Source organism: Vombatus ursinus, unplaced genomic scaffold (assembly GCF_900497805.2).
Source record: "Vombatus ursinus unplaced genomic scaffold, bare-nosed wombat genome assembly UNPS02014884.1, whole genome shotgun sequence".
Classification (NCBI taxonomy): domain Eukaryota; kingdom Metazoa; phylum Chordata; class Mammalia; order Diprotodontia; family Vombatidae; genus Vombatus; species Vombatus ursinus.
The window spans coordinates 3,337,507-3,361,584 of record NW_020954662.1 but is presented as its reverse complement, the minus strand read 5'-3'; the positions used below and the strand labels follow the sequence as shown (position 1 = coordinate 3,361,584).

At 44.8% G+C, this 24,078-nt stretch overlaps 1 protein-coding gene across 1 annotated transcript in view; it reads right to left on the bottom strand.

Moving 5' to 3' along the window:
• Window positions 1–24,078, bottom strand: part of PADI2 (peptidyl arginine deiminase 2) — a 59,175-nt gene that overhangs the window by 19,360 nt on the left and 15,737 nt on the right. Inside the window, exons 4-9 of the mRNA XM_027842763.1 lie at window positions 15,592–15,653; window positions 10,436–10,553; window positions 10,042–10,167; window positions 4,585–4,763; window positions 2,601–2,704; window positions 1,596–1,707 (exon numbers count right to left, since the gene is read on the bottom strand). Coding sequence (XP_027698564.1) covers window positions 1,596–1,707; window positions 2,601–2,704; window positions 4,585–4,763; window positions 10,042–10,167; window positions 10,436–10,553; window positions 15,592–15,653 — 701 coding nt within the window. The remainder of the gene's footprint in view (window positions 1–1,595; window positions 1,708–2,600; window positions 2,705–4,584; window positions 4,764–10,041; window positions 10,168–10,435; window positions 10,554–15,591; window positions 15,654–24,078) is intronic.

Here is a 24,078-nt window from a genome sequence, read left to right as displayed (position 1 = left end):
ATGTGTATGTATATGTATATGCGTGTGTATGTGTGTGAGTGTGTATGATGCTTCTGTAACAACTCCATGGTACTTGGTTTTACCATCTATGTTGGTATTTTCTTATACCCACAGCCTCTGCTGAACCCTCCTCCAGAGTCTCACTGGGGCCCTGACTCTCAAAGACTTTTCTAGTATTGCACAAACTTTGGAGCCCAGAGCTGTAATAACTTGTAATATGAAGCTAGGCCCCATGCCTAGAATGGATTCCTCCTTCCCACTCTCATCTCCATCTTATTCCATGTTTGTTGAATTGATCTGTACCTCGCGAAGGTCTCCTACTCCTCTAGTGGTGTCCTGGGGGTCTGCCATAGGTTCAAGGATGAGTTTGGCACATAGCATATGTATTTAACAGATACTCGTTGATTGGCTGACTGATTAACAAGGAGTGCTATTAAAAAAAGTGTAAAACTCATGGGCAAAACTCCCAAGTGCAGGATGAATCAGATTAAAATGTCATTGGGACATGTTTCACAAAATAAATAAAAATACAATACAACAGAGATAATAGTCATGGGTCGTTTTCCTGGTCAATGTGCGGCCTGCTGGGATCCCCTTACATTTGAGTTTGACCCCACTGGTGTGAAAAACACTAGTATCTAGGAAATGTAGGAGCAGCCAAGGAAGTGGGTTGATCCTGTAGTTAGACCTAACAGATGGACAGCCTTTGAGCTTCACTGAGACCTGTGTAATATGAAAAGAACTAGAGAAAACCTCCAGGGTGTTGTGCAGACCCAGTCTCCTCTGAAGGATGCATGGGACGGTTTGGGTAAAATATGGATATCTCTCAAAGCCTGCGTGCCACAGAACAAGTGCCAATCTCTATACATAGAGGAGACTTCACCAAAGACTCCCTCTATCAATGACATCAGGTCTGATTTAGAGGAAAAATGACCAAAAAGCATGAGAAGGCATGAGATGAAAAGCCTTGAAAGGGCTGTGATCTGTCTCCATTGGGAGGAGGACATGGATCAATGAAGTCACAGGTCCAAGGAAGTGTTGAAGAATTATTAAATTGAGGTGTGGGGACTGGGTCAGTTATTATCAATCAGACTCTGGTGGTCATTTCACAGACTTAAAGAGTGTCAGAGTTGAAAAGGACCTCAGTGGACATCCAATCCAACCCATATCTAAGCAAGTGTCATAGTGGGTGGAGAGTCAGAAAGACCTGGATTTGAATCCTACTTCTGACACTTACTAACTGTGTGACCCTGGGCAAGTCACTTAACTTCATTGTGCCTCAGTTTACCTATCTGTAAAATTAGGATAAGAATAGTATCTACCTGCTTGCCTTCTGAATGGGTGGGAAAGGGGCTGGAGGGAGAGAATTTGGAACTTAAAATTTAAAAAAAAAATGAATATAAAAACCCTACCTAACACCCTCCCCCCTGGAAAAAAGAATAGCATCTACCTTACCAGGGTTGTTGTGAGGATCAAATAAGGTAACATATGTAAAGTGCTTTGCCAGTCTTAGAGCTCTTTGTTATATAAATGCTAGCTAGTCATTAAGTATGCCCCCCATGTTTCTGACTCTGTCCCTGCTAGAGTCTTCTCACCTGGATCCAACGATCCCCACGGTTCATGTACTGGAAACAGATCTTAAGTTTGCAGTCAGTTTTCTCTATCAGGTTCTTTATCTCCTTGAGGAACAGGTAATTGTCCTTCATGCTGAACAGTGCCAGAGAGGAGGGAAGGGGGAAGAGAGAAGAACAAAGAGGGACTAAGGCTCACTGAGGGGTCAGGGAGAAGAGCTGGATCAGCGTGGGTGCTCACAGCTCCCTCTAGTAGGTCTTTAGGGGAGAGACATTCAAGGATATAACTCAAGTAATCTCTTAAACCCAGACACACACTTGGTGTTAGCACAATGGCCAACTAAAAGAATGGGAAAAATGTCGCTGAAGGGGTGACCTCATCACCTCCAAGTCCAGTCAGATTTTGAAGACTAAGATCTATTTGCTGGGCCTGTTCTAGAGGGAGGGTGATGGACCCAACAACATCCGGAATCGTCTTTTTCAGCCTAAGGCATCCATTATCAATCCACAAGCATTACATTTCTACAACGTGCCAGGCACTGGGCTAGGAACTGAGAATACAAATAAACGGAGATGGTTCCTGTTTTTTCTGAGTATAAATTCTACGTTATTTTTCATTCATCTTCTTCTAGCATCCTTTCTATGGCTTGCCCAACATGGGTTTGAAATGGCTCATTCCTTGGGAGGCAGTAAACGAATACTGTATAGGGCAATCCTGTCAACCTCTCCACCTTCAAGAAACACAGTGTGGTTGATTAGAATGGAATCTCCATCTTTCCTGTGGTGGGGAAAGAGGAGCAGCTTAGTTGGGGTCCCCAACATGGCTGCACTTTGATGTTTCATTAAGATGGAGACTTTGCTTATTTCTCAAGGACTAAGGGATAACTAAGGCTTCCCCCTGTACCTCTCAAAGCCTTTTTGAGTCTCATTTATGGGTAGACTTGGAGGGTCTCAATGGATCCAAAGAATACCCGTGGTAATTGTAATAGGTAGCCAAGCCCAGGCTAGCTGCACCAGTCTATACCTTACCTGCATACTAAAACAGACACCGGAGGCAATGTGTTCGGGGTCATGATCCATGGGGCCACGTGGAAAGTCACTGTATCTGTATAGATTGGAGTCTGGGGAAGTCCCTAGGAGAGAGAATGGTAGAGAAAGTGGTAAGTAGGATGCCCTCTGGATAAATCATCTAAAATCAAAGATCTGAGGGGGAGCCAATAGTTCTCAATCAATGAGTCTTCCCTTTTGCACTTTCTTAATGGCATTGCAAGGGTCATTGGCTCTCCCTCAGTGGGGCAGTGTCCAATCTCCCCACTTCAACTAAGGGCATACTGATTGCTCCAGGTACAAAAATTTGTGGCTAAGGCTCTTCTACTGAGCCTCCAAGTGTGTTGAGGGTCTTCACTTTGGATTGCAGGTTGTCCAGCAGTAAAGGTGGGTTGTTCTGAGTTATTTATGCTCCCTTATCTCCCCTCCATCCAAATTCTCCTAAACTTAGGTGGCCAGGGTTAGGGGAGGGGATCCAAGGTGAAGGATCACAACCAGAGTGAGCAGTCCACGTCCACAGTTAAGGGTGAAATCTGGGGTCAGGGAATAGTTTTCCCCCATACAGAGGAAACTAGCCCATGTGGACAGCTAAGCTTATGACATGGGTATGACATTAGTCAGTGTGGTCAAGAGGAGGGAATAATCTTGGGTTCAAGTCTCTACACAGTCTACAGAGCTCTACTCTGCATAACCTTGAGCACATTTACTTTAACTCTCTGAGGTGAAGTTCTCTCAACTGTAAAACAGGGGATAACAGTCCTTATGCTACCAATATCCCAGGGTTATTGGAAACCAGCAAGGCTTTGTCAACTACAAAGTGTTCTTCCTCTCTTCTTTGCAGAGGTGGGGTCTGGGGGTGTGCAACATTGCATACATAGTTAATATATTGGTTAGTTTTGAATTCCCTCTCCACTTTCTTTTTAACTCTTTGTTACAAGGGATGGCTATCTGGGTTGGAGAGGGGAGAGGGATATATTGGGAAGGGAAGGTGACATTTGAAAAAAAAAGACATTAATAAAAAATTTTTAAAACTCTATGAAGTCCTATGGAAAGAAGAGCAATTTAATTTGGGCACACAGTAGACATTTGACATTCACATTGCTTTATTAGAGTTTACTGCTCACCGAACAACTGAATGTATTGTTGGAGGGCTAGACATATTCTGACTTAGGGGCATAGGGGCAGGAATTAGGCTGGTGCCTTAGAAATCAGCTGGTATCAGAGCTCAGAAAACCTGGCCCACCTGAGCTTTCCTAGCATTGTAGGCAAGCATGGGATAGTGGGAAAAGGAGCTGGATTTGAAGTCAGGACACTGGGCCCTGCTACTTCTTAGCTGTGTGACCCTGGGCAAGTCACATATACTGCCTCGTCTCTAAAATGGGAATAATAACTCTAGGTACATGAGGCTAAGGGCTTTGTAAACTATTTAAAACACTATGGAAATGGGAAGATCAGGGAGGCAACCTTTCTGGCCAACCATTTTCCTCAATGGTATAAAAGAAAAAGAGGCCCTGAGTTCAGATCCTGACTCTGCCGCTTACTCTCTGAAATGATTTTGGGCAAATCAATTCACCTCTGTTTTCTCATCTGTAAGATGGATTGGACTAGATAGTCTCCAAGCTTTAAAGGTATGAAATGAGTTATTAGGCATGATTCTAAAGGCTTTGAGGCCCAGTTGAATTGGAGTATGATACTGATGGCACACTTGAGGCCCGGAGTATAGTTGGTGGGGAGTTCATGCCCAAGAGCCTGCCCCTATTGGCCCTTTCCTGGGAATGATGGGAACAATAATGTCCTGACTCCGCCATCTTGGGGAATGACCCAGCTGGCCTTGGGGATACCTTCTAACCTTGGCCACCTCTCTCCTTTCTTTTCCCCTCCTTCTCCTTTCTTCTTCCACCTCCTGGGAAGCTCTCCTCTGCTCTCCCTCACCTTCCATCTCTTCCCAAGGCTCATGCCCTCTCACCTCCATCAGAAGTTCCAACAGGCTGACATGGATGGAGACCAGGCCAGAGAAACTCTCATCAGGGAATTGAAGGCCTTCCACAAAGAATTCCAGCTCGGCTTTGCCACCTGTGTACTTGACCACGTGGAAGAGCTTCTGCCGGCCGAGAATGTGGATGTAACGCCGGCCAAAGAAAGGGTCTGGAAGGGATATGGACTGTTAGCAAGAGAAAGGACTCCTTGGAGGGGCCTGTAGGTGGGAAGAGAATTCTGCATGGAACTGGGATGGCTGAGTAGGGAAGGAGAGAGAAGATGAAAGAGAATAGGGACTTAGCCTAGAGTCAGGATATGAAACGTATCTTTGCCAACATAAGATACCTCCTAGAACAATCCAGAGGCTTGGGTTCAAGGGCCAGCTGTCTCTAACCAGTCATGTGACCTTGGGCAAGTCATGGCACCTCTGTGAGCCTCAGTTTCTTCCTTGGTGAATGAAGGGGATTGGGCTAGAAGATTACATGGTTTGGAGCTGGGACTGACCTTAGGGATCATTTATTTCAATTTCTCATTTTGTAGAGGAAGAAATGGAGCCCCAGAGAAGTTATGTAATTAGACCAAGATCACCCAGCTGGTAACAAGAGAGCTAAGCTTTAAACTCTAGTGCCCTGATTCTAAATCCTGTGCTGTTTCCACTAGACCATCCTACCTTGAAGGTCTCTCAACCCTGACATTTACTATTATAAAGTCTTTTTAATCAACCAACTGGCAAGCATTCATTAAGGTCCTACTATGTGCTCTATACAATGCTCCATATAATTCTCTTAGTTGCAAAAGAAGTATTCAGGGCATTGGTAGAGGGAGTATCCTTACTGGGAGTTTTTTGTCCCCATGAACATCTGTTTATCTATCTACCCAGCCATCCATCTATCCATCCATCCATCCATCTATCCATCTATCTATCTATCTATATCTATTTGTCTGTCTGTCTATCCACCTACCTATCTTTTTCTACCTATTCTCTCCCTGTCTCTCACCTCTCTCTGTTTCTGTCTCTCTTTCTCTCTCTCTGTCTGTTTCCCTATCTATCCATCTATCTACCTCTCGCTTTCTCCCCACACACATATGTGTGTATGTGTGTGTATATACATATGTATATAAATTCATTCATTCATGTCTTTATTAATATGGTTCAGTAAAAAAAAAATGTGCCAGGTACTGTGCTGGGCACTAGGGATATAGACACCAAAGTGAGACAGTACCTGCCCTCTAGGAGTTTACATTCTACTGGGGGGGTTGGGGGGGTGGTACATCCTATTCACAGACAGGGAAAGATACAACATAAACACACTGTGATTGGAGGCGGGGTTCTTGGCACTATCAACAACTAGGGCAGCTAGTCGATGAGTAGTGAATAGGGCCAATGGACTTGGACCAGAGTTCAAATCCTGCCTCAGACACAAGTTAAGCAAACAAATCACTTAACCTCTCTGCACCTCATTTTCCTCATTTGAAAAAATGACATGAAATAAACATTTATTAAGTGCCTACTATGTGCTGGGCATTGTGCTAAGCACTTCATAAATATCTCATATGATCTTCACAACAATCCTGGGAGGTAGGTGCTATTATTATTTCCATTTTACAGTTGAGGAAACTGAGGAAGATAGAGGTTAAATGACTTGCTCAAGTTCACATGACTAGTAAGTGTCGGGGTTCTGATTTGAGCTCAGGTCTTCCTGATTCCAGGTCTAGCGCTCTGTGCACTGTGCCATCAGCTGCTTAAAATGAGCGGCCTGGACTCAGTGACCTCGAGGGTCCTTTCTAGAGGTCGATTTAAAAGCTTATGAGCCCCTGGCTTGGGAGGATCAGGAATGGTCTCTGGGAGGAGTTGCCACTTGAGGTGAAAGTTCCGGAGAGCCAGGAAATCCCAGGAGAAGGAGGTGAGGACAGAGGGCTTTCCGGACCTGCTGATTCTATTTTAACCTTTCATGCCCGAAGGCCTCTTCCTGCTCTGATGCCTGGTGATGCTCTAAGGCTGCTCTCAGTTGTGACAATCTGGGTTTCAACTTTCTATGTTCCATCAGCCTTTCCACCTTGGCCACCCACTGAATTATTTTGGCCAAAGGTGCTAAGGCCCGGCTAATCCGGGCGATTACCAATCCTACCATGGGCACAATGACGCTGCCAGGCTTTATACTCATGCTCTCAGCGACATTTCCAGTGATACTCTGGGGAAACCTCCAACTCCAAAGGTCAGAGGGTGGGGAGGGGGGGAGAGATAGCTGAGTCATGCCCATTGTAGACACCAGATCCTCAGATGAATGACTGCTTTCCCTGGGAGAGGCCAAGGATGCCTAGAGAAGAAAGCCAGGCATTGGGCTGGGTAGGCAAGGTAGGGCCACAGCCATTGGGTTTCAATCCATCTGTGGGCCTTGCTCCCTCCCTTAATGGCTGGGGACAGAATCTGAGCCTTTGAATCTTAATATTGTTTTTCTTTCAGGGCCCTTGGCCACTGTGCAGGCAGACGTACGCTGCTGGGGACAATCTCGGCATTGTCCGGAATGACCCAGCCCCCGCCTCTCCAACAGAACCTTCCTGCTTATTCCCTGCTGGCTCTCTTTCCCAGCAGAGACCAACAGTGCCCTTCTGTGGAGCTGCCCCATATCACGGGGCCTCTGGCCTGGAGCCAGAGTTGGAAGTCAATCTGAGTCGCCTGCCTTGTTTTCCATCAGCTGGCTCTGGATCCAGGATCACAGCATGGAGGGATGGAGATTACACCTTGGGGGTTACTGAAGTCAACCCTCCCATTTTACAGCTGGGAATGACTTGTCCAAGGTCACACAGGTGGCGGGGGAGGGGACAGAATCTGGATTTGAACTCAGGCCTTATTGGATGCTATGTCTTCTATTTCTGGGTGGATGCTAAGCAGCCTGGAGAGGTCAGCTCAGCAAATGTCTAAGAAAATGAAGATGAATCCCAACTTTTGTGTCTGCATGTGGCAAGGGTGTATATGATTCAGGCAATAACCTTGCACTCTGACTTCAACTAATTTGGTGCAAAGCATGTCTTTCTTTTCTAAGCAAGTGTGAGAAACACATTCTGAATACTTGAAGCACAATGTCGACAGTAACTCCCTACTCTCCATAGGATAAAAAGCAAATTTCTTAGTAATCCAAGTCTTCCACAGGGACAGCTGAATGATGCAATGGATAGAGTGCCTGGAGTCAAGAAGCTCTGAGTTCAAATCTAGCTTCAGTCACTTAACTGGCTATGTGTTCCTGGGCAAGTCGCTTAAAAAAAAAAAAAAAACCTAAATCTGCCTCAGTTTCCTCACCTGTAAAATGGAGATAATAATAGCCCTTATCTCCCAGGGTTGTGGTGGGGATCAAATAAGATAATAATTGTAAAGGCTTAGCACACAGTAGGTGCTATATTAGGCAGTTAGGTGACACAGTGGCTAGAGTGCCAGGCCCAGAGTCAGGAAGACCTGAGTTCAAATTCCTCCACAGACACTTACTAGCTGTAGGACCCTGGACAAGTCACTTCGCCCTGTTTGCTTCAGTGTGCGCCTTTAGCACAGAAGGCTGAATTTGGCATCAGAGGACCTGGCTTCCCATCCAAGCTTTGCCATATTGGTAAGTAACTTAGTAACTTAGAGGCTGGATTTGAACTCAGGTCTTCCTGACCCGAGGCCAGGCCCTCTATCCACTACACCTTGGCACATAGTAAGCACCTAATAAATGCTGGTGGACTGGACTGGATTTGCCAGGCCCTGTGCTAAGCGCTGCAGATACAAAGAAAGGCAAAAATAAGATTCCTGCCCTCAAGGAGCTCACATTCTAATGGAGAAGACCACCTGCCAATAACCAGGGACCTGACCTAAGTAGATGGAGTTGTGTTCATAATGTCTGATTTTGAGCTGGGAAGACCTTTGGAGGCTATGGGGTCTAGCCCCTCACTTCATAGATGAGAAAACAGAGGAAGGGAGGTTAAAGGTTTTGCCCAGGGTCACAAGGCTACTGAGGGTCAGAGGTAAGATATGAACACAGATCTTGATTCTAAGACCAGTGACCTCTCCACTAAAGCTCCCTGCCTTGGTTAGGCAAAGGCTGGAAATGGTAGGGAACCGTCCCTGAACCCCCTAGGGAGCAAGGCCATCTAGTTCAGGCAATCAGGCCAGTGTTACCCTACCCCCAAGGGTTAGGAGAGTAGATTCCCTTCCATCTTCTCAATACTCTATGCAACAGGGAGCATTTGAGCCCAGGGTCTACTGGCATCCCCTCTTGTACCCAAGAATTGCCATATCCTCAAGGCACCCTGGCCCAGCACAAGATAAACATCAACAGCTCTGGCCCTGGGTGGACAGTAGGGTCAGCCTGGCTCCCAGAGGAATGCTGACACCCTCTGGGGTCACCACCCTGGGAGCTGGCTGCATGGAGGGTGGATCAGGATGGCGGCAGATGCCTGGCATTGTCCTCCATATGTCCCCCAGTAAGCCTGGGCTGTCCAGGTAGGTCTTTAACCTTGACTATAGAATCACGGAATGTCCGAGCTGGATGTGACCTCAGAAAATATGCAGTCTAACCCTCCTCATTTTATAGAGGAGGAAACTGAGAGCCAGAGTGGGGAAGGGCCTCGTCTGTGATCACAGGGCTGGCTGGTGTCTCTGGTTCTTGGAAGGTTCTGAGAATGTTCTTAGTATTAGCCTTCAGTGAATTAGTGGAACTTTCCAGAGGAGGAGGCTTAGGGTGAAAGAAAGGAAGAAAACAAGCATTTATTAAGCTCCTACTATGCTAAGCTCTTTACCAAGACAATCCTGTTGAATGCTATTATTATCCTCATTTTAAAGTTGTGGAAATGGAGGCAGACAAAAGTAACATGACTTGCTCAGGGTCACACAATAAGTGTTTGAGGCTGGATTTGAACACAGGCCTTTCTGACTCCAGGTCTAGTGCCATAGCAACTGTACCACCTAACTTCCTTTAGGCCTTTATAGCTTCAGGAGTCCTGTCCAATACTTGCTTCTCCTTTGACAAGTATAGTCTGGCCCCAGCAGTGACAGAGAAAGTCTTTCCCCCTATGCTTGCCCTTTCATTTCATCAATACAATTGAGTACGTGGATGTTTCTGTAAACACTCATCTTGTTCAAAGGAGACGAACTGACTTGTAAATTGTCAGAGGCAGATTTCTAGCTTTCTGTTCTAAGGGCCCTGACATTCTGTGTTCTAAGGTCCCTCCCAGCTCTGACATCCTGTGTTCTAAGGATCAGCCCTTGATTATATCCTGCCATCTCTTTCCTATTTAGCTCTTTTGTATGGCTAAGTTGGATTTTGCCTTGAGGTTGGGGCATATGGCCAGCACAGGGCTGGACCTATGGGAGCTGCTCAGTAAATTTAAGTTGACTTGAGTGGTTGTCTAGAGGGAGATCTGGGGCTGTGGGTGTGGGAACTGGTGTGGACCAGGAGATTGGGGTCACACTCACTATCCACATAGAACACGCCCACTTTGTCGGAGTCGCTGATGGAAATGTAGAGAACCATCTCATAGCCTGCTGGGAGCTGACTGGGGCCGTTGGTCCTCAGGATCATCCGAGACATGTCCTTCAGGTCTGCAGGGGCACAGGGAGGACAGAGGATCAGTGATATGGGGATGTTGTCAGGGTCTCTTGGCCCTGTACCCTCTACCCTTCTCATTCCCCAGGAGTTACAAGCTAGAGGTTGAGGCCATATCTGTTCAGAGCAGGATAACCCTGCCCTTCTGTTCCCCTTTGGCTCCCAAGAAAAGGGAAAAAAAAGATGGTGTCTTTCCTTTCTCCTATCCCCAGGGAACATGTTACTCACCCTGCCCAAAGGACCCCTTGGAGCCATCTCTAATACCTTCTCTGGTGTAGATCTTGTTATCCGAGCAATCTTCCTTGGGCAACCAGGGGACCTCCCTGTCACAGTTCACCAGGAGGATGGCCCCATGGCCATCAGGGCCCCAGGTCCAGGATGCCTGTAGACGAAGGAAGCCAGGCCAACATGTGAGTAGCAAACCCCGTTCCTCTTGCACCCTGGAAGGCCAATACTTCCCCAGACTTACAACACTTGTCTTGTGATACCCATGCATAGGGAGATTTCATAGGATTTAGAGCCAGAAGGACCTTAGAGTCATCTAGATCGGTTCTTTAATTTTACAATGGAGGAAACTGAGGCACAGAGCAGGAAAAGTGACTGTGATTTGAACCTAAGCTCTATTTACCAATCCAGTGCTCTTCCCATAATACATACTGCTTTTGAGAAGAGTCTTCTCTGTGGGCCTCAGGGCCCAGAGAGAAGCTCCTGGTTGGCTGGGGTCTGAGGAGCAGAGGTAGGGTCAGTGGTCAGCTCCAGCTCTATTTTACCACCCTCGGCACTGAGAGACAGCACAGACTAAGCTAGAGATGAAGGGCATCCTAGCAGCAGCGTGATGAATGAATCAGGAGACTCGAGATCAAATCCTGGCTCTGACAGCAGCCGCATGACTGCAGCTCTGGGTCTCAGTTTACCCATCTATAAAACGGAACTAATAATACCTACACTAATCATTTAGTCCAAAAGCATTTAGAAAACTCCTACACTGTATGTGGCATTGTGGTAGGCCATGGGGATACCAAGACAAAATGAAAGTCTTTGACCTCAAGGACCTTACGTTTTATTGGGGAAGATAATATGCCCACATTGAAGTATGTATAGGATAATAGGATGTAGGGTATTTTGGAGGCATTAGTAGCTAGGGGATTAGGAAAGGAGGTAGCATCTGAACTGAGCTTTGAAGACTACTAAGCCTTGCAAAAGGTGGGAGAGAAGGGAATGCACTCCAGGCGTGGGGGACAGTTGTGGGGGAGGGGGAGAAGAGCCACAGAGATAGGCAATGATACACAGAAGTTCAAGGGTCTGGGTTCAAATCCTGGTTCTGCTGTGTACTGTATAATCTCAGAAAAAAAAACCCATTTATCCACTGTCAAGTTAGTTTTCCCATCTGTTAAATGGGGATTTTAAGATAGCTTTACCTCCCAGGACTATTGTAAGGCTCATACATGGGAAAGACCTTCACAACCTGTCAATTATAATCAGCAGCTGTCCTTACAGCACCATAGACACAGAATATCAGACTTAGGGGCTTTGGAATTCTTTTAACTCAACCCCTTCATTCTACGGGCAGCCAGGTGGCACTGCAGTGGATAGAGCACCAGGCCTGGAGTCAAGAAGACCCGAGTTCAAATCTGGCCTCAGACCCTGTGTGACCCTGGGCAAGTCACTTCATCCTGTTTACCTCAGTTTCCTCATCTGTAAAATGAGCTGGAGAAAGAAACAGCACACCACTCTAGTATCTCTGCCAAAAAAAACCCTCTAAATGGGGTCATGAATAGTCAGACACAACTGAAACGATTGAACAAAAACAACAGCCTCTCTACATGAGAGAAAATGGAGGATCAGAAACCTTAAATGACTTGGCCAATATACACAGCCAGATCACATCATGGTTAAACCTGAATTCAGATCTTCTGACTATCTACTATTCTTTCCATTACGCCAAGTTTTCTCCCTTATTATTAATAAATAATAGTATTCTTTGGGGACTCCATTTGGAACATAGTAGATAGAGGGCAGGATTTGGAATTCAGAAGACCCAAGTTCAAACCCCACCTGATAATCTGTAATCTAAACTAAACTAGCTGTTGGCAGTGATGCCCAAGGTTTTTATTCTTGGATCCCATTTCAATAACAACCACAAAATGTGTCATTAACTCTCAGGGTAATTTAGCATACTACTTATAATATTCTTTTAGTTTTATTCATTAAGTGCTTACAATAACTGCAATGGTTGCTTTTGCCCCCAAAACAGCAAAATAAAATTTACATCATATACTCGAAATTATAAAATAGAAAATTTCATTCTACTTATAATTATGAAAACTCTAAATAATAAAATTATAACACTCTAATTAGAAAATAATTACAAATATTTTATTTGGGATATTTTGCAAAAATTAAAAAGAAGCAATCCCAGCAAGACCCCATATGCTCACTTTATTAAATTGCTGTATTTCACAAATTTTGTTGGATGTAAATAATACTTTTTAGTAAAAATAAAGGTACAACACAACTGGGCAATTATTCACTGCTTAAAGCTCCATTGAAGAATTTTTAGCTTGAACTCCCTGGACTGTTATCTTGAACCCTTAAAGGAGACCTATTGGGCTCAGTCTCCTAGGCATCTGTGGAGGGAATTAGCTTCCTACACCAATAAAATAACAGAATTGGCTGACATATAGTATTTCACATTTTGAAAAACATTTTATATATTTCATTTCACTTGATTCTCACAGTCATTAGGATGTAAACAAACCTTCCTGAATGCCAGAAACTCTTTCTTTCTCTTTTGTCTTTGCATTCCCAGGGTTTAGCATGGTACCTAGCACTTAGTAGGTGCTTAATGAAGTCTCAATGGTTCACTGAATAACCCCGTGTAGCAGGCATTACACGTATTGTGTGTTTTTTATAGATGAGGAAACTGAGGCCCATTGACTTGCCATTAGTGATTTACCTGTGATTTATATAGCTAGTGTCAGAGGAGGGATTTGAAGTTAGGTCTCTCCTAACTCTAAAACCAATGGTTCCCTTCCTCTTTCCCCTGACATCGCCATGTTACCTCATTTCCTCATGGGAGCAAGGGGCTTAGGCGAGCTTTTCTAATACCTCCTCTTGGAGAAGGAGATTTGGTTCAAGAAAAGACAGGAAGTTGAACTAAAAGGGGATACTTCTGTCTGGGCACCACAGGTTCATAGATTTAGAACTGCGTGGGACCTCAGAGGTCCTCCAACACCTTCATTTTATTACTTTTTTAGTTGTTTTTCAATTAAGAAAAATCCACCTTCTCTCCTCCCACAACTCCCACCCCTACTCCCCCACCCCCATTGAAAAAGAAAGAAAAACAATAATCTTGTAACAAACATAAAAAGTAAAGTAAAGAAAAACAAATTCCCATATTGGCCATGTCCAAACAACGTCTCTGTCTACACCCTAGGTTCATCAACTCTCTGTCAACAGCTAGACAGCATGTTTTACTATGATTCCTTTGGCATCATGCTTGCTCATTGAGCTGATCAGAGTTCTTGCATCTTTCAAAGTTATCTATCTTTACAATGTTGCTGTTATTGTATACATTGTTCTCCTGGTTCTGTTCCCTTTACTCTGTATCCTTCCTACAAATCTTCCTAGACTTCTCAAAAACTGTCCTCTTCATCATTTCTTCATTTCTATACAATAGTGTTCCAATCTTTTCATTTTATAGAAGACAAAACTGGAGCTCAGAGTCCAAGATAGTATAAGTAGGTGGGATTTTGAATCTAGGTTCTATATAAGCCAATGAGGCCTGTGGTTCCTTGTCTAGAGGGGAGGGAGTATTAAGGTGCTAACCCCCAGCAATTTTGCAGTAAGGACTGGGGACTGGCTCTGCCTGGCATAGCACAGATGTCTCCCTTCTCCCTCTGGAAGGCAGGCCTGTCAGCTGGCTTTCTTTTATTGGGAACAGGGAAGGCACAGAAGCTGTCAGGGGGAGATCACGAGATGAGAAAGTTCATCAATCGCTTGTCTATATGGAGAAATGGAGTCCAGGAGAGGGGGCGTGATATACCCAAGGTCACATAGCCCATTTATGAAAGACTTGGACATAGGCCCTTGCCTCCCACTCCCCATTCAGCAATCCACCGTGCTTTAGGGTTACATAGACAGGCTTTCTTTTAATGTGTTCTGGCTCGAGACCTAGACAATGAGGCTTTTTACAGGGCAAGTTTCTATTTTGGCTGACTCTGGGAAGCACGATTTATTGGGTGCTAAATTGGAAAGGGCAACACTGTCCCTGGGGGCTGTGCTTTCTTTCATTCCTAACAGTCTTGTGACCTTTTCACTCCTTGGTGTATAGGTGGGGTGGGAAGATAGAGAGATGGCCGGGAGAGCACTGGACCTGGAGTTCTGGATATCTGGGGTCTAATTCTACTTCTGCTACTGATTTACCTTGGGACCATTACTTACATCCTCTGGGTCTGGTTTCTGCATCTGTAAAATGGGACCTCCCTGAAGACAGGGACTGTCTTTTCCTTCTTCAATCTGGGAGCTCCCTGAGGTCAGGGACTGACCATCTTTAGTCTATACCTCCCATCTAGACTATGTCTCTGACTCAGCTCCTTCGAACCCACCCTGGGGCCCAGGGCTCTTCATTGGTGAGGACATTCCATATCTGTCCGGACCCAGACCCAGCATTCTGCTCTCTGGCCATTTTCATGCCAGGGCTCCCCATACATAGGACCACCCTTCCCCTTCTTCATTTAGAAGTAATGTCTAGAAATAAAAATAATAGCTGGCATTTATACAGCACTTTAAGGTTTGCAAAAACACTGTACATGTTACCTCATTTGCTCTTCTAGAATATATGCTTCTTGAGGGCAGAGACTGTTTTTTTTAAAAAAATCTATATCCTAGCACCAAGGACAGTGCCAGGAACAGTTAGCATACTTGAAGGAAAAAACATTCATTCATTCATTCATTCATTCATTCATTCAGTCATGCATTCATGCATTCATTTCTCCCCTTTCAGTTTGGGAGCTTCCTGAGGCCAGAAACTTTGTTCCCCAATCTGTCCAAGACTGGGAGCACAGTAAAGGCAAGAACTCTACCTCCCAGACCAAGGCTCTGCTTACTGGGCTTATTCAGAGAAGTAAAGGGGAAATAAGCATTTATTAAGTGCCTACTATGTGCTAGGCACTGTGTTACAAACTTACAAATATTATCTCATTTGATCCTCATAACAGCCCAGGGAGGTAGGTGCTATTATTGTACCTACTTTACAGATGAGGAAACTGAGGTGAACAGAAGGGAGGTGACTTGCCCACAACCAGGAACTCAGTCTGGTCCTTGGTGTGGACCGACCCACTAGTCACTAGACCCACTAACCTGGGGAACTAAGTTACCATCCCCCACAGGGGATGGTGGTAACTAGAGTACTGACTTACTTTCTTAGGATTGTTCTTTTCCACGACTCCATCTCGGTCTGCGTCCACATCCAGGGAGATCTCTGGGAAGAAGACACAGACATTGAGTTTACTGTTCTGGCCTGTCAGGGGCTGTCCCTGGGCTGACAGACTGGGTGACCTGACAATGGGGAGGCCCTCACTTCTCCATTGGGAGTAGGAGGAGAGGCAGCTGCATCTCACTAGAATGATCTTCACTCTCTCTCTTCCCCGTGCCTCTTCTATTTCCCATGCTAGTGCTAGGAGGGTCTTTGTTGGAGTCATCTAAGTGAGCTCGATCTGATCTGAGTAATGACTGTGATCTAAAAGGGTTTTCCTCATAACAACCCTGGGATACAGAGAGTACAAACATTTTTATTCCCATTTTACAGATAAGGAAACCAAGTCCTTGTATCCCCAGTGACCAATAGTGGCTGGCATATAGTAGGTGTTTAATAAATGCATGTTGAAGCAATATTGTTAGATGAAGAACTGCGAATGACTTAGCTGTTCTCAGCAATGCAATGATCCAAGACAATCCCAAAGGACTAATGATAAAGCATACTATCCGTCTTCAGAGAAAGAACTGATATTGCTCGAATACAGACTGAAGCGTGCTATGTTTTCTTTCTTTCTTTCTTTCTTTCTTCCTTTCTTTCTTTCTTTTTCTCTCCCTCTCTTTCTTTCTCTTTTATTCGAGTCTTCTTGTACAAAATGACTAATATGGAAATGTTTTACTGATTGCACATGTGTAACCTATATCTGATTGCTTACCATCTCAGGGAGGGGTGAGAGGAGAGGGAGGAATAGAATTTGGAACTCAAAACTTAAAAAAACCAAATGTTTAAAAATTGTTTTAACGTGTAATTGGGGGAAAATAAATATATAATCTTATAATAAAATTAATATTATAAACAACATTAATTTAATAAAACCAATAATTGAGTTATAACAAAACAAATGTTATTTATAAACCTAATTAATATTACATATATTATATAATTATTATATAATCATACCATAGTAATTATATGGTAATGTGGTAAATACTTGAAATTAATTATAATGAAATTATTATATTATAATAAGCTATATAATATAAAACAATTTTATATTATTTATTATATAATCTAATTATTTATATTAATTATTATAATTATAATAAGCTATATAATATAAAAAATTATACATATATATGCCTGTTGATTGATTGAATTGTGCAGAGATAGGAATCCATGAAAGTGGGAATGCCCATTTAGGAACTAGGGAAAATCAAGTAATTAATATTATTGAATCCTCTAAGGTCACCTAGCTAGTCTCAGAATCATGACAAGAATTGGGGTCTCAGGACTTCTGAGTCCAGTGTCCTCCTCACCAGACCTCACTACCCCTCCACCCAGACTGAAATCGGTCCCCTTAGCACTTTAAGGTCTACCTAACATTTTTCCTCATAAAACCCCACTGAAGTAGGTAGACCCATTTAACAGATGAGAAAACTAAGGCCCAGAGAGTTTAATGGAAATCTTTGCAGCTATGCAAATGCTGAGGAAGAGATTGCTGCTCAGGTGTGAAATAGACTACATATCCTCAGAGTTCCCTTCTGATTCTGATTGTCAATGATTCTTAGAAGGGACCATGGAGAAGAAGAACCTGGTCATGGGCTCCTGCCCAGGAGACATGCCCTTCAACTGGGCAGGACCTGGAGCCTCTTACATACAGTGGAGATGGGAGCCTTTCTGGGTCAGTCCTGTTGGCAGAGGCTCCTACCCCTAAGGGTGAGGGAGAGGAGGAGGGTCCTGGCACAGGAGGGAAATGAGGTGGCTGCCAGCCAAGGAGGGCTCTCTCAAAGAGATGGATTTCTCCCACAAATGGTTCGGAATTTCTGCCTAGTGCACTGAGCATTGTGCCCTTCAAAGTGGTTTCTGTGGGACCTTTGGGAACAGTCTTCAGAACCATGCTTATCAGCCACATAGGAGAGCTTCTCTTATTTGTGATATATTAGAAGGAGCACTAGATTAGGAGTCAGAGGGCATGGTTTCAAATTCCAGCTCTGCCATTTGGTAGGTATGTGACCTTGGGCCTCAGTTTTCCCCATCTGGAAAATGGGAGAGTCTCAGAACATTCTACGATGTGTTTACATTCATGATTGTGTTCTGACTTCATATGGTGGTCCCCAGTCTGCTTGCTGGTCTAGAATGTCATCCCTCCTTACCTTTGCCTCTTAGACACCTTAGTTTTCCTCAAAACTTAGATCCAATGCCATCTTCTACAAGAAAACCTTTCTTCATTATCCTGTCTCCAGGAAGCTGCTAGTGCCTTCCTCACAAAATATTTCCTGCCAATTTTGGATCTAACCTCTATAGGTACAGACTGTCTTCTCCAGCTAGATTGTAAGCTCCTTGAGGGCAGGCTTTGTTTCATTTTTGTCTTTCTCTCTCTAGAACCTTAGCCTAGAGCCTGACACATAGTAAGAGTTTAATAAATGCTTTTTGCTAGGTTGACTGAAGTCACTTAGCTAAGGTCAAATAGGATATGGCTGGGCCAAGAATCAAACCCAGGCCTGGAAGCCTTAAGTCACTAGTCTGGTCTCTACACCCCCCTGTATAGCTTCCTGAAAGTTCTTCTTACTGCATTAAGAGAAACCTGGTGTCCAGAGCTCTAGCGCCTCATGGCCAGCTGTTTCCAAGGTTTCCAGGGCTCTCGTATGTGAAAGGGGAATTAGGCTTATTTTGCTTGGCCCCAGAGAGCAGCACTGGGAGCTATCCTGGGGCGGGTGAGGAGGGAAGTGCAGAAGGGGCGATCTAGCCTTAGCTTAAGGAAAAACTTCCTCACTTGTCATTAGATCTATCCAAGAGCAGAACCAGCCAGGCCAGGGACTGGGAGATTCCTTCCCTGAAGACTTTCAAGGAAAGCCTAGATGACCACAGTGGATTGGGATATTATGTTGTTGGGGAAATTCAAATTCAGGGGTGGGTTGGGCAGCCACCCCCCTCCCCTTCCCCAGCCCTACCGGTGCTGAGCCTTTGTGTCTTCCTTAAAGGCACAAAGCCCAACTATGGAGTAATGGAATGAGCACGTATTTGAAGGCAGGGGACTTGAGTTGAAATCTTGGCTTTAATAGTGTGATCTTGGCTAAGTCATGCTCCTCCTTAGCCTCAGTTTCCTCATCTGTAAAATGGGAATAATGATTGTTTATAACCTCCCTGCCCCAGCCATGGGACTGCTTGGGAGCAAATCATTATGGAAATACAAGTTGTTATTATTATGATTATTATTGTGTTTGTTTTGTATGGTTCACTAACACTGTCATATCAGTTTATGTACTTACTTTCCTTCCCATCCCACTTCAATCATCCCCTTACAACTCCTTCCCCTACTGATCTGGTCTTGGTGGACCACCTTACCAGTATGCACAACCATAGGGTCATAGATTCAGAGCTAGAATGGAGCTTAGAGGCCATTGACTTCACCCCCTTCCCATTTTACAGATGAAGAAACTGAGGCTCAAAGCAGTTAAGCAACTTTCCCAATGCCCCACAGTTAATAAGTGTCTGAGGTGGAATTTAATTCTATGTACTATTCTAGTAGCCCCAAATCCTATTCTTGTGACTTCTTTGACGCTCCTCATTAGGGATTGACTGTAAAATATAGAGGAAGTAGGGAGGGGGAGGCACACTAGTCTCACCTCCTTGGAGGCTGCCCCTGCCCCCCCACCCCCATCTTTTGCTTCTACATTTGTGTTTGCGTGTGTGTGTGTGTGTGTGTGTGTGTGTGTGTTTGTGTGTGTGTGTGTTGGAGGTGGTGGTAGGACAAGCCTGGGGGAATTTGGCTTTGGGGCCTCCCAGCCCAGAGATAGATTTTCCAAAGGCTCTGGCTCCTAGGTCAGCTCCCCAAAATAGTCCCAAGGTGTCAGGTGGTACACCCACCAGCAGTGGGCAGATTAAAGGGAAATGTCAAGGGGATTGGGTTCGGGGTAATGTGGGGGGTGGGGATGGCACGAGAGGCTGCTGCCTCCCTGCTTGCCTGGGTTCCCTCTCTTCTCTCCTCAGCCTCAGAACTCAAGGTGCTAATACCCTACCACAGATCTGACCTCCCCTGCTCCCCACCATGGCCAGGTGCCCAGCTCTCTAGCTTCCTGGGGCAGAAGGAAGGCCTGGCGACTGTTATGCTAGGTGATGGGGGGCAATTCAGTGCTAACCCTGGGGCTGGCAAATTAGGGTAATCATTCTGGCCTGGCCCTGGACTTTGTGGGCAGAGGACATGGACATACTACTAGCCTAGAAGACCCCATCCATGACCAAGGCAAGGCCCCCATGTGGCAACTTGGCTCTGAAACCAAAAGACTTCAACTCCAACCCCAGTTCTGCTGCTTATTAATTAATTGTGTGATCTTCAGTAAGCCACAACCACTCTGGGCCTCAGTTTCCCCATCTATAAAATGAGGCAGTTGGGCTAGAGGACCCCTGGGGTTCCTTCCCACTCTAAATCTATGATCCCATGATCTTTCCTGTTTTCATACTGACTATAGGTCACCCTCTGTGTATTCTAGGATTGCCTTCATTGGGTTAACTAGTTTGGGGGAATGCTGTGGGGGAAGGTCGGTACTCAACATACTTTTGCCACAAGACTGAGGCTTCCGTAGAAATAACCCTGCCCACTGTCCTCCTCCTAATAGGAACATGTTAAATAGTAGGAAAGTCAGGGCATAAATCCCAATACTGACCTCTCCGAGCCTCAGTTTTCTCAGCTGTAAAATGGCAATGAGGGGCAGGATGGTGTAGGATAGTAGGCAGAGCTGGCCTTGGAGTCAGGAAGACCTGGCTTCACATCCCTTCACTGACAAATAATGGCTGTGTACTTCGAGCAGTTCATTGAACTCAGTGCCCCATAGATAATTCTCCAAGACCAGTTTACCCTGCCTATAGCTTGTTTAGATATATTTGTTTGCTCATTGTCTCCTCTGTTAGATTGTAAGCTCCCCAGAGTGCAGGGACTGTCTTTTGCCTCTTTTTGGACCTGCAGCCCTTAGCACAGTGCCTGGCATATAGTACTTGCTTCATAAATGTTCATTGAATGAGAAATTGCACACCTTTATCAGTTATAGCTGGTCTACATGCTATATGTAGCATGTTATATTATATAATATTATACTTACTATATACATATACATAACTGTACATATATACTTATGTATATATGTGTGTGTATGTGTGTGTGTGTATATATATATATATATATATATACATATACACATATACGAGTTATCTGCTAGTCTACATTGGTAACAGAAGTTTCTCACTGGGAGCTCCCTTCACTTATGAAATCACGTTTGATCCAAAAAACGAAAACAAAAAAAAGATAATATTTGTACTCCCTCCCTCCCAGGGTTGTTGCAAAACAAGTGCTTTGTAAATAAAGCCCCAAATGTATGCTATCAAAATGTGAATGTGTTTAAAACCCACCCTTCCTTAATTGCAGAGGAGGAGGACTATGGGTGCAGAGTATTATATATACCTTGAGTCACTGTCTATATATTGGTTGCTTTGGGGGAACTTTTTCCTCTAAAAATTTATTATAAGGGATAGCTTCCTTATTACTTTCACTTCTCAGTGCGCTAGGCAATTAATTTCTTTTTATTTTTTAAATGTTTATTTATTTATTTTAAGGCAATTCTTTAGTCAATCAACAAGCATTTATTTATTTATTTATTTTTTAGGCAATTGGGGTTAAGTACTTGCCCAGGGTCACACAGCTAGTGTCAAGTGTTTGGTCTGAGACTGGATTTGAACTCAGGTCCTCCTGACTTGAGGGCTGGTACTCTATCCACTGCACCACCTAGCTGCCCCCAACAAGCATTTATTAAGCCCTTGCCCAGTGTCAGGCACCGTGGTAAGCACCAGGGATACAAAGAAAGGCAAGGGTCCCAAGTTTTAGCCAAGTTGCCAGCATGCATTGGTGGAGGGCATTCTTTAGATCTGTGAAATCCCAAAAGAACTGATCAATCAGCATTCATTAAAGATCTGCTGTATCCTGGCACTGTGGTAGGTATTAGGGGCATCCAGAAAAAAATTCAGCATTCCCTACCTTCCAAGAGCACCTGTGAAACCTTAGTGATCCCATCTGATCCTCTCAAGAGCCTTTCAGATATTATTATACAATATTAGAAATATTGTACAATATTGTGATACAATATTGTACAAATATTATACCCATTTTGTGGATGGAGCATATGAGACCAAGAAAGGTGAGATAATGTACTTGAAGACACATAGTAAGAAGGAACAGAGCTGGGGTTTGAGGCATTAGGAGTCCCAGGCCTCCTGACTCTAAATTCAGGGATTTTCCACTCTACCCGCTTCCAGGTCACATTCCAGAGGGTGACTGGGGCCTATGAACTTTGCGAGGTTAGTGTGTACTATTTATTGGGCCAATTTATTGGAGTCTTATTTCTGGCTCTTCTCAAGTTGACTTGATTACCATCCAGGCAGCAGGGCTGTCCCTTCTTCAAGTTATATTCTCTCTATCTCCTCACCCTTTCCCCAAGCCCTTCCCCCAAATGGAGACTCAAGCCTCCTTGTGGAACAGTAGGACCCACCGAGGAGGAGAGAGATGGGTGGGATTTGGGATCTTAAGGTCATAGATTTAGAAGGAGCTTTAAGAGCATCTGGTCTAACCCCTTCCCTTTAGAGAGGAGGACTTGCCCCAGGCATGCAGGTGGTATCAGGGTAGGAATCTGAATGCAGAGCCTCTGACTCTGAATGCCACTTTTTCTCGAGCATCCTAGTGGATTCCATGTCTCCCGCCCTCCGACTGTTATCTGGATGACAGGGGTGGAGTCCAAAACTGCCTCCTAGGAACACATCCTGGGAGACATTAGAAGCCATAGATTCTACCAGCTGGAAGGTGATGATGGTCTCAGGAGACCATCTAGCCACCTGTCCAGGGCAAGGACGATTTTGGGGGCTATAGTTTCCCTTCATAAGGGGTCAGATAAGCTGCTGGAACACCTCACAATAGGAGGTGTTCGGTAGTGGAAGGAACAGTAGCCTGGAGCCAGAGGGTTTGGGTTCAAATCTTGCCTCAGAACCTTGCTACCTGGATAACCCTTCAAGAGGGTCCAGTGGAAACAGCAGGGCCTCTGCTCTCAGAGGTTTGTTGTTATTCAACTGTTTCAGTCATGTCCAACTCTTCGTGACCCCATTTGGGGTTTTATTGACAGAGATGCTGGAGTGGTTTGCCATTTCCTTCTCAGGCTCATTTTTACAAGTGAGGAAACTGAAGCAAACAGGGTTAAGTGACTTGTCCAGGGTCACACAGCTACTATGTGTTTCAGAGGAACTGGGTCCAAATTCATCCTCTATCACTACCTCTGCGACCTTGGGCTAGAGATTTAGTCTTCTTGGGCCTCAGTTACCCTAAATGTAAAAATGACAGGAATGAACTAAATGGCTCTGAGGTCCTTTCCAACTTTAGATCTGTGATCCAAGCGACTTCTCTGAGACTCAGTTTATACATCTGCAAGGTGGGCATAATAATCCACACGTGATCTTCGCCATGGAGCTATTTGAGGAAAGTGGTTTTCTAAACTTTAAAAGTGTTTTCAAAATGTGAGCTCAGGGCATGGACTGTGCCATGACTGTGCTGTTTTTCCTGATATCAGGCTGAAATTTGTGTCCCTGTACCTCCGTCCCCAACCCGCTGGATTCTTTCTCCACAGGCCACACTGCCCAAGTCTGTTCCCTGTGCCCCACGACAGAGCTCTTCCCAGCCATGTTCAGAACAGGGTCACGGGGAGATTACGTTTCTGAAAGGGTGAGTTAGGGCTGTTACCTGAGACAGCTCAGTTCCTATGCCCATTGAGTTGGTCACTGCAGCTCTGATGGCTACCACCCTGGGAGCTCTGGTTACACTCCCTCACATCCCTGGTCTGGCTACCACTGTTCCTGTCCTCACTGACGTCCCTCTTTTCTTTCTGTCTGTCCACAGTGACCAGCATGAAGAGCTAGAAATCTGGGGTGGTTAGCTCAGGGGAGTCACTGGTGGAGCCCTGGCAGAATGCTCTGGGCACCAGAGCCCCTAGCCAAGGAGCACCGGGCACTACTTGTATCCCCTGCTGAGTCTGAATTATTCAGGAGAAGTCTGTAGAACCAAAAAGCTGCCTGTGCCAAATCTGATTGGAAATGGTGTCAGCTGTCATTAACTCGATGAGTGACCATGAATAATCTCAGGGCCTCTGTTTGCTCATCTATAGAATGGGGGGGATTGGAATAGATGGTACCATTCCATTGTGACATTCTACATTCAAACAATTCACGTTCTGAGGGTCTTCCCAGCTGTGACATTCTCTGTCCTAAGGTCCCTTTCTAGTTCTGATATTCTCTGTTCTAAGGTCCCTTTCCAGTTCTGACGTTCTCTGTTCTAAGGTCCCTTTCCAGTTCTGACGTTCTCTGTCCTAAGGTCCCTTTCCAGTTCTGACGTTCTCTGTCCTAA